At 45.8% G+C, this 11018-nt stretch overlaps 1 protein-coding gene and 1 pseudogene across 4 annotated transcripts in view; both read left to right on the forward strand.

Annotated features, from left to right (window-relative positions):
* Tti1 (TELO2 interacting protein 1) overlaps window positions 1–11018 on the forward strand; it is a 76567-nt gene that overhangs the window by 42707 nt on the left and 22842 nt on the right. For 2 of the 4 annotated variants that reach the window (XM_010640048.1, XM_010640050.2), the window contains one exon: window positions 5507–6688. The exons of 1 other annotated variant lie outside the window; for it this stretch is intronic. In XM_010640048.1, coding sequence (XP_010638350.1) covers window positions 5507–5789 — 283 coding nt within the window. In that variant the 3' untranslated portion in view covers window positions 5790–6688. Of the gene's footprint in view, window positions 1–1145; window positions 1315–5506; window positions 6689–11018 lie in introns of those variants that run through there. One more of the 4 variants, XM_019209943.2, reaches the window with a different exon arrangement.
* On the forward strand, window positions 6945–8514 carry LOC104873420 (annotated as a pseudogene).

Here is an 11018-nt window from a genome sequence, read left to right on the forward strand (position 1 = left end):
CTTTAGGGGCACTGTTAGCATCATGCACTTCTGCTGGTATTTACAGTTTTAAATCCTATCCTTGGAGCATTTAAATATTTTTAATATGGGTCTCTGTGAGTGTGTGTGTTAGAGTTAGATCGATAGATGAATGGTTCTGAGCAGGTAAATATAGTTAAGCCTAACAAGTACACATAGCTGCAAAGGTAATTGGTAGTATTTATTTGGAGAGCAAATCGTTGCTTCCAGTCATAATCCTCCATTTCTAACATTTAGAAACAAAAAACAACCTCTCTGCAGAGGAAGATAGCTAAATTGAATAGCAAGAAAGGACAGGCTTGAAATACTGGTTAACCAATCAACCGAGACCCATTAGAGTAAATTACCGAGTATGGAAACATAGCCCACTGCTTGCTGGCTAGGACACGTCAACACCCTGAGCATCCATTTGTTTCAAAGGCAAAACACAGCCTCATTTGCAGCAATGGCATGCACAGAATAGTGGGAGAAGAGTGGCCAGAGGAAAGGGGAGTGGGGAAGCTGTTCTGCCAGAGAGGGAACAGGGCAAGCTAGCATAGCTTTGTAGGTATGCCCGCTCTCCAACAAGTGAGTTTGTTTTCTGATCACATGTAGTCATGCCTGCAAAGAGATAGCCTGTATCATGTTCCTAAGGAGACATCCTGAATAACTTCTTTAGAAGCCCCCAAATAAATAAATAAATAGATAGATAGATCACAAAGCCAGAACTTCTTTACCACTAGCATTTACCCTGACAGCTCATGAGAGCATTTTATAAATCCAGAAAGAGACAAGGAACAGCAGATCCCTCAAGCAAGTAATTGATAGAGAAAGAATAGCCTGTCACCCGGGAGAGCTGGAAGCCCTGCATTTCAGTTACAGTTTATTTAGCTTTTGCTAGGTCTTGATTGGCTGGTGGTTTTCTGGAGCTCCCTTTGAGCAGATGTCGTCTAGACAGAGATGGTGAGGACATACTCTGTAATAGTCGCTTCCGTAGTGGAGGGTTTTATTTTCGTTTTGCCATATTAAGGGAGATGAGGGCACTCATGCTGGAAAATTGCCATGGGCTGCCAGAGGTAGAAGTCACCTTAGACTGATCACATCTAACCCTCTTTACAGAGACATGATATGCCATGTCTGCTCCTCAGGAATCCTTCCCTGGCTCCTCTCCATTCACGCCGCTTAGCATGGCCCTCACCCATCCTGGTCCTCTATTATCTGCCTGCCTTCCACACCAGGGCTCTCAGACTGAAGCCTTTGTCCTTCCATCTGTGTGTCCCAACAACCTATGCAGTTCCTGGGCTGGACCAAGTGCAAGTAAGTGATGAACCACGAGGAGATAAGACCCAGCTGACCAGATTCCAGTAGCGCATTTTCTACCTCCCCAGGCTGCTTTACCCCAGTTTGTTCATTCAAAGCACCCCGATACTGATCCTGAAGGAGTGAGCTGCTTCTGTTGTTTGGCATCTGGACTTTATTAGGTGCTTACTGATATCCGTCAATTGTAGATAGGCTGAAGTGCAGGGAAATGGCTGCCTGCGTGAAGTAAAATTCAATAAAACCGCATTTTAAGTGAAAAATCAGTATAAACACCAGGCTTCTTTGCCATGGAAACAGAGGTTGCTTAGAAACTGCCTAACGGCGAGTTCTAAATTTTTTAAAGTCAAGTTATCATTTAAGCTACACGGCCCTACAGGTTATAGAGAGATAATCACTCGCCTCAGGACAGAAGAAGGCATGAGGCACGGCTGAGTGCCTCCCCCTGCTCTGGGGACTGGGTAATCTCTTGATAACTATGCTCCCCAGAGCCACTCATTTGGGCCTAGGGGAAGGAGAAAGAAATTTTTGTTCAGGAGTTAAATAGTGTACATGTATATATTTTTTTAAGTGTTTCTCTTTGGGTTTGAAAAAAAAGATGGAACTGGCCATTTGGCATGTTCAACAGCCATCTCTGCCACATTTCAAGATGTATTAGAACATTTTCCAGGCAGTTACCCCAGTCACTTCAAAGCGGAGGTCCTGCCTTTGTCTTCTGGCTTTCAATTATGCAGAAAGGACTTCTGAGGGCTTCAGCTTCACTTTAGGCTCTCTCCTCTCTGGGAGTCCCTCATCCCCACACAGACTGGGCAGGAACTGGCCCCAGAACAGAGTGCTACCAGACTCCCTGGTCCTCAGGTACAGCTCCCAGGGGTTGGAAGCCAACGAGGGTCCAGGTTCAGAATTTGTCGATATTTAGAGTTCAGCAGGTCGTGTGCCTATTGCCAAGCAAGAGCGCAGTTGCGCCTGTCAGCCATCTGGTTGCATGACACAGTGTTTTCTCCCCACCTCGGCATGTGGAGGGCAAAGCAGACCACATTTCTTTCTTCCTAAAAAAAAGCCAAATTAGAATTCCATTGGCTGAGAATTGGAACTCCCACCAAGTCAGTGTGCAGGAATTACGAGTGAGACACCAGACAAATGTTTTGCCCTTTTCATTGTCAGAATTATCCATAGCTTGGTGATGCTGCTACAGTTGGTAATGATAATATTCCTTAGACACACAAACACACACAGATTCTCTGTGTGTCTCTGGAAGGAATAGTGTTTTCATTGTACACTTCAAAGTGTTTCCTGTATCTCCTCTTAGAACAAACCTGGGAGGAGGGTGGGTTGGCTGTGATCAGCCTCCTTTGGAGAAAGAGGAAGCAGGTACATGAAGCAAAACAGTTAGCTCCAAGCCACAGAGCAGGAGAAGGAACTTGCATTGCTGCCTGCCATTCTGGATGTCCACCCCTTCAAGAGCAAAGAAACAAGACCCAAATTAATTCTTCCAAGAGTTTGGCTCTTGCTTAATAAAAGAAGGTGAAATTTGCACACATTTTTTTCTTTGCTTCCCTGTTAGCATTTTATTTGGAGATCTCACAGGGCAGAGTAGCTTCTTTCCTTTTCTGCTAAGGAGTACAGCATCCACATTTAGCATGTTAAAAAGGGTTCCAAAAATGAACATTGCCATGTTTTCATGCCACATAAGTCAGAGCAGAGTTGTGACTGAACTGGGCTGTGGCACCACTCTGCTGGATGTTGTCCAGATAAAAATACTCCTCGAAGCCAGAGTGCCTTGCTATATAGCTTGAGAAATTGTTCCAGTTCTTGAAATCAAATGAAACCATTTGCATTCTAATGGTCTTTGGCACTAGGGAAAACTGTCAACTCTGTCACGTGTAAATAGAAATCTACTTCCCATTTCTGGCAGGGTTTTTTTTTTTTCAAGTCATTTCCCTTGCCACTCTAATTATCGAAGATATTTTTGTTTTTAAACAAAAATTCTCTCCCACGCAGGCCCCATCTCCTTTCTGCGGTGGAGTGGAAATGATGAATTAGAATATTCTAATCACTTCTCCAGCAAGCACTGTACAGGTTATAAACACAAGATTATCTTAAGCAAAGAAAATTTAACATTGTTTAGGCACAGAACAGGCCTGGAAATTTTCCAAAGTGCCCTCTCTCCCCCTAGCTGCTTCCTTTACCTCCTTAGCATATGTCTGTTAAATCCAGGGAAGAAAGAAAAACTAGCTTTACAGAGATGAGATCTAAATCCCTTGAGGACATTAATTTCAGATCAACACAATTAAAAAACAAATATTTAGTTTTGTTTAGCCAGCATTTAATTTCCTATTTGGTACTCAGAAGTATACTTGAGACTCCTAGGAGTAATTGCGAAGAAAAAAGTGTGATCTGTCAAATAGATCCTATGGATAGATGGCCCTCAGTACGTGGGGAGGGTTGGTTCTGGGATCCTTTGGAAATAACATATACCAAAATCTGAGAGTGTTCAAGTCCCTTATATAAAGTAGGGTAATAAAACCCTCTTGTATACTTTAAATCATCCCTAGATTACTTACAATACCTAATGCAGTGTTATGCTGTACTGTTTAGAGAATAATGACAAGGAATAGAGTCTGTGCATATTCACTGGAGACACAATTTTTTTTCAAATATTATCAGTCCATTGTTTATTGAATCCACAGGCAGAACCCACAGATACAGAGAGCTGACTGTATTGGTTAGTAGCAAATCACATGTGCTAGACACTGTAGGGTTCAATCTGTTAACCATTAGCAAAACACTGAGTGAGGTGCATCTGCCATTTTTAGAAATGAGGAAACAGACTGAGACAAGTTGAATAATTCTTATAGCTGCACAGCTGGTGATATCAGGATAACATGGATCTTGTTAATGTTCCTTGTTCCTTGATGATAAGCAACTAGCCTTTCTTCCAGATCCGTACACAGGATGTAATATGCCCGGAAGGTAGGTCATCTCCAGTCATTAGTGAGCCACCTCATATAAATCACTGAAGCCTCATAAAAACAAGAACCTGTCTAACCAGCAGGTATTTACTGAGTGGTTCCTGTGTGCCATGCCATGCCCTCAGAGGGCTTAGCTTGTGAGGATGGCCAGTGAGCATGCATCTGGTATGTGCAGGAAAGGTGTCCCAAATGAGAAAAAGAAGGGGCAGCCCACCTGGACAAAGTGGAAAGGTAGCACCCCCTAGCAGGTGATGGGCGGGTTGAGGTGGCAGGCTGCTGAGAGGAGCCAGCAAGCCATTGGGGGCCTAAACAGCCAGGTCTGTGAGGTTACAGTAGGACTGTCCAATGACAGTGGCTCTGAACACATGATTGATGGCTCAGAAATGGGCTGCGGGAGTTGAACAGATAAGAGGCAAGGGTTGTGACCAAAGTACAGGCCAAGATAGAGAACCTTATCTTTAGATGGTGTGTGGTACCCCCAGGACCTTGAGCTCTGTTTATGTTGCATGTAAGGCACAGGGCTCTCCCTCTGCCCAAGGTCTTCGGCAGGGCTCATCTGATCCAGCCCCCGGCAAGAGACAAGTGTCCATACAGATTCCATCCCTGTGAGTAAAGGCGCTCCTCACAGCAGCTATAAACATGTATCCAACGCCCCAGCCACCCATGGCTCTTGGCCAGAAATGGTCCAGCTGCAGAGTGCAGCAGTGAGCTGGGAGCCCACATGAGGACCTGGAAACAAAATGAGGTACTTGTCGCGTCTCCAGGCAAGACACAGAGCCCCGCTCTGGGACTGATCTGACCGCACATATCTCCTTCTTCCATTCCTACTCTTCATGAGCCCAGCAGAGCCAGTAATAAAAGGTAGGCCTTGTCATTTTCCTTTTTCAGAAACTCCAGGTTTACACTCCCGAACACAACCTGTGTCTTTGCCAAGAGCTTGTTTAATGTCAATATTGTTCTGCTGAGACTAATTACTATTTTACTCTATGTCAATGGATATGAAACTGTTTACCTCTATTTCCGTTAGGCTTTGGGACTGTCCTAATGGGCCTGTCTTAGCAGCTAAAGTAGGTTTCTTCTGCTGTTTGAAGTGATTTGATATCATTATCAATTTCTTCTCCTATGGCTCAGTAAACAGCCTCTGAGGAAGGACCACACTGACTCCCCCCTTTCTCCCTCCCTCCCCACGTCCCCTGCTCACTTCTGGCCTTTCTCCACAGTGTCTTCCAACACTTGATGAAGGTGGATCCAGACACCACCTGGTTCCTCCTGAATGAGCTTTACTGCCCCCTGAAGTTCATACCCCCTCACCCCAGCCTCCGCCCGGTACAGCTGCGGGGCTTCTCTGGGCAGCAGAACCCCTACACGGCCAACGTGCTCTACCTGCTCCGGGAGCTGCAGTGTCCACCCCTCTGCGATGGGCAGGCCCTGCCTCTAAGGAGCATCCCCCACTGCCAGACAGAAGTTGAGCCAACTGTACCCCAGCAGCAGAGACGAATGTGAGGGTGGATTAGACAGTCAATCGATTGATCGATTACACAACTGCTCAGAAGTTGGATTGAAGGAAAGTAGCTGACTGTTATTTATATTTCATTCCTCCAGTTTTCACATGACATTGTCTCAGGGCTCTAAGAGTTTAACTCCTTAGCATACCATCCTCACAGTCCTATCTGCCTCACAGGGTACACATACACACATACCCCTGAACGATTAGGGGTGAGTAGAGCCAACCTGAGTGCTAGATGTGTCTGGACCTTGTTTAAGTGTCACACATCTAAGAACCTTAAGAATATAGCCCTGTTATCACAAATACATAAAGGGGCCCCTCTGCATCCACACACTGGTCCCATCTAATAATAAAATAGACCTAATTTTGTGTATCTGACTTGTTCTTTGGAAGAAAATGAGGTAAAGATATGTGTTGGATGAGAAGTGTGATCAAGAGCTCCCTTTAAGTTTGTTACTTAAATTGGGTGATATTTTTAAATGAGTTTATGTTCTTGAATGGGTAATAAAAAACTATGGTACAAAATCAAAGCAGTGCAAAACAGAAAACTGAAAAGTAAGCCTCCCCTCCCCATTTCCCAGCCATCTGGTTTCCCTCCCTAAAGGCAACCACTCACAACAATTTTTCAGATACCTTTTTAAGTAGGGGATTAGTTTCTTAGCTGGTTACTATGGGTATATAAAGAAGCCCATAAACCCATACCCTGGTTTCAAAGGCTATCAACACCTAGCCAGTCTTGCTCCATCTAGACCACTGTTCATTTGCTTACCCCTTCAACCCCCTGGATTATTTTCATGCAAATCCTAGATGTCTTATCCAAACTATTTTTGAGGGTTTTATTTGTATTTTACAGTGCTGGAGATTGAACCCAGCTTTATACATGCTAGGCCAAGCACAGTACTGAGCTATATCCCTGGCACTTTTTTTTTTTTTTTTTGTACCAGGGATCAAACTCTAGACCTTGTGCTTGCAAAGCAGGTGGCGGCATCACTGAGCTAAATCCCTGGCCACCCCAGCACTTTTTTGAGACAGGATCTTTTGAGTGGTGCAGGCTGTCCTCAGACTTGTGATCCTCCTCCCTCAGCCTTTCAAGTAGCTGGGATTATTTATGCGTGCTACCACACTTGGCTTCCAAACTCTTTAAAATGTATAACCACAATACCATTGTAATACTTTTTAAAAATTAACAGTGATCCTTTAGTGTTGTCAAATATCTCAAATATTAAGTCAGTGCCTCAGTTTGCCCAGCATATTTAAATCAGGATCAAAATAAGTTAGGTACATTGTAGGTATTAATGTATCCCTTAATAAATCTTTTTTAATTTATAGATGTCCCCTCCATTTCTCTTCCCTTCTCCTTGTGAATGTTTTGGAGAGGAAACAAGGCCCTTTATCCTACAGCATTTCCCACTGTCTGGATTTATTGATGGTGTCCCTGGAGGGTCATTTCATGGATTTTTCTTGTCACCTTTATCTGCTGTAAATTGAGAGGCAGAGCAAGAATCTCGAGTCATATTTGATTTTTTTCTTGGTTCTGTGTTTTGGCCTAGCCCTCCCTAGAAGGCATTACTCTCATCAGGAGGCATGTAACATCTCATCTCTTAAAGTGTATTAGCAGCCTTTGGGGTGTTCTGCTGTCTTCATCTACTCTTTCGGGATCGCTAGCTATTGCTCTTCTAATTCCAGCATGCTGGCTTACATTTAGTTGCAGTGCTCATGTAAAGGGATCTTTCCCTTCCTCAGCTATGCGGTAACCTGGGACTACTGTTTATATAGAAACGGCAGAGTAGCTTTTCCTCACTGCCTAAGCAGGGGTCCATATGGCGGCATTGTTCTTGATTCCCATCGTAACTTAAAGAGAAAGTTTCACAAATTCTGGAGACCTTGATGTTCTGCAAATGAAAGAGGAGGATATCCTCAAATTCCTTGCTGCAGGAACCCACTAAGGTGGCTCCAACCTGGATTTCCAGATGGAACAGTATATCTACAAAAGGAAAAGTGATGGAATCTACGTCATAAATATGAAGCGGACCTGGGAAAAGTTCTGCTGGCAGCATGAGCCATAGTCGCTGTTGAAAACCCTGCTGATGTCTCATATCCTCTGCACAGGCCAGCAGGCTGTGCTGAAGTTTGCCGCTGCCACTGGCGCTACTCCTGTCGCTGGCCGCTTCGCTCCCCAGATCCAGGCAGCCTTCTGAGAGCCGTGTCTTCTGGTGGTTACGGATCCCAGGGCTGATGATCAGCCCCTCATGGAGGCATCTCATGTCAATCTGCCTACCATTGCTCCGTGTGCACAGATTCTCCTCTGCGCTATGTGGACATTGCCATCCCATGCAGCAAGGGAACTCACTCCGTGGGTCTGATGTGGATGCTGGTCCGGGAAGTGCTGCGCATGCGTGGCACCATCTCCCGTGAACACCCGTGGGAGGTCACGCCTGAGCTCAACTTCTACAGGGATCTTAAAGAGATCGAAAAAGAGGAGCAGGCTGCTGCTGAAAAGGCTGTGACGAGGAATTTCAGAGCGAATGCACTGCACCAGCTCCGGAGTTCACTGCTGCTCAGCCTGAGGGTGCAGACTGGTCTGAGGGTGTGCAGGTGCACTCTGCCCATTCAGCTTTTCCCTACAGAAGACTGGAGAGCTCAACCAGCCACAGAAGACTGGCCTGCAGCCCCACTGCTCAGGCCACTGAAAGGGTGGGAACCACCATTGAATGGTCTTGAGCTATTTGTTCTGCAGACACTGAAGCAAAGTGGAAATGAGGTTGATGGAAAATAAAACGCAAGTTTCCAAAAAAAAAAAAAAAAAGAAGAAGAAGAAATGCTGACTTTTTTCTAGCAGGGGAATTTAACACAGATTATGTAAAGGTGGGCATATAGCCACACTGCCCCCCACAGGATCCTGGGAATCATGACCCTCCTTCACCATGGATAGGGATTAAGGCATCAGCTAGACAAGTCTTCCAGTAGCATAGATAGTCCCCAAGCTCTTCGTGTGGACACTTTGGAATAAGGGTCCCCAGCTAGTTCTAGAGACGTTCAGTGATTTCCGTTAAGGGTCTGACTGCCGGGGCAGTGGCATGTCCAGCTTGGGCCTAGTTGGTGGCAGCCTGGCTCTGGCCTGCCTCTGCTGGTGAGCTGCTGGGATGGGGGGGCTCTCCTCTTTGGGTCTCCGTTCCCCAGCTAGAAGAGTAGTGAAATTGGGACCAGATTGGGAGAGGTCCTAATCTTTGGAGTCTGGGCATCTGCAGGCATCTGTTGAAATGTGACAACCCACTCTTCAAAGCTCTCCTGTCACATGGGAGGGCCCTGCATCCTGCATAGCTGATCTCACAAAATTCTAAGTGTACACTAGAGAGTTTATCTGTGACCCCAAACTAAGATCCTCTGAAAGCACGCAGTATCATTTAGCTCTCCCAGCTTTAAAGTTCTAGGATGATCTTGTCTCCTTTGGGAAAGGAAGAAAAGTGCCTCTAATTGAGAGAATGGTAAAAAGATTCACAGCATTGTTCCTAACTCCACTGGGGACACAGAGTGAGTGATAGGCTAATTCCATCAAAACAGGTCAGAGAGGTGGCGTGACTTGTGGAGCATTACATAGCTGCTCCCCACAAGGTTAAAGCAGGCTGCCTTCTCAGAGTGGCTGGGTGTAGCAGGCCATGGTGAGTCCTGAGACGCAAGGGCAGATGCACACACATCCTAATCGACAGGCTCTGGGAAGCACTCCAGGAGGTAACGAGCACAGGCTGGTTTGCCACGGTGTTCCCATAGTGTCTCACCTGTTCCTTAAAGAGTTAAGGTGTCCTGACTTGCTTCCCAATTCCTGAAGGCACATTGTGCTTGATTAAAAAAAAAAAAAACTAATTAGAGCACCTCACCAATTATATTGAGACAACTTTAACCTTGAACCCATCCAGCTGACTCAGTCTAGGCCTTGTTAACAGGCGTCTCCAAGTGCTCCTCCCCTTCTGTTCCAATTCGATGGAAGGGGGGTGGCTTTTTCCCTCTAATGGAGAGATGTGCCAGTATGGCTGTGACTGGGCTTCAGGGTAGGTAAAGGAGGAATAGAAGCCAAAAGGCCCTAAGTTTCAGATGGAGATATTTGAGCTATGCTCTGCAGGCAGTAGAAGGTTCCGGGAGCATTCAGGGCAGTGTAGCACTAGATCCAGGACATCCTGTCATGATGGCTGGGAAAGGCTCAGCTGTGGTCCTCAGGAGGCTCCATACTGTAGAAAGTGAGGACAATTTGGAGTTTGTAGGAGCTGAGGTTGATTTCTGACTATGTCTGACTACTGTGTGTGGCCTTAGGCAAGTCATTTTACTTTTGAGATTGATTTTCCCATCCCTGAAATAGAGTTGCTGCCTTTGCCTTTTCCAGCAGCTGCATTGGGAAGAAAAAATGCTGCATTGTCCTATAAAGCAACTTACACAGTGCCTGGGACTCTACCTGCTTCCCGGCTCATTGCCTATGGCTTCATTAAGGATACACCACAAACTCCTCCAGTTCAGCTGAGCAAGTTTATAGTTAACTCCGTGTGAGCCACTCCAGAGCTAGAGGGAGCCACAATAAGGAGAGAATCAAGGAGGGCTTCTAGGAGGAGGTGAAATCCTATAGGATAGGTAGCCTTGGCAGGCAGAGAGGCTCAAAGGCATTTCAGACAGGAAAAATTAATAAGCCTAGGGCATACAGGCCTATCTAGTTTCTACTCATCCTGGCTCCTGCTGGAAGTGATGGAGACCAAATTATTTGCTTGAGCCAAAGGAAAGTCTGCACAGAACCAAGAAGCCAGCTGGCTCCTGGCCCCACAGCCTCTCTGTCTTTTGATCCCACTTTCCCTGGCTGCCTTCATTCTCCAGAAGCCTTTCTTGATAAAGTGTCAACAATGACAAACCAGTATTAGTTCTAGGCTTATATTCTTTCAGTTCAACACATAGACGAGGGTTTAGGAGTTTGAGCTCAGGCTGGGCAATATAATAAGACCTTGTCTCAAAACACAAAAACAACTAGGAGAGGGTGTGCCTCCTTCTGGCAGCTCCAGCTAAAGGCCCCCAATCTTCTCCCATCATCTCGACCTACTCTTTGTCCAGCCCCAAACCAAGCATTGTCTGCCTGCAGGGGGCAGCAAACATGCCCTGGACAGGGTCAGACAGGGAATCTGTTCAGCTGTGCAGGCAGTAGGTCTCTGGGTCACGTTAGGGGTTTTTTGTTGTTGTTTTGGGGGGGGGGG

This window comes from Fukomys damarensis, unplaced genomic scaffold, assembly GCF_012274545.1.
Source record: "Fukomys damarensis isolate Sample0158 unplaced genomic scaffold, DMR_v1.0_HiC HiC_scaffold_22, whole genome shotgun sequence".
In the NCBI taxonomy this organism is placed as follows: Eukaryota; Metazoa; Chordata; class Mammalia; order Rodentia; family Bathyergidae; genus Fukomys; species Fukomys damarensis.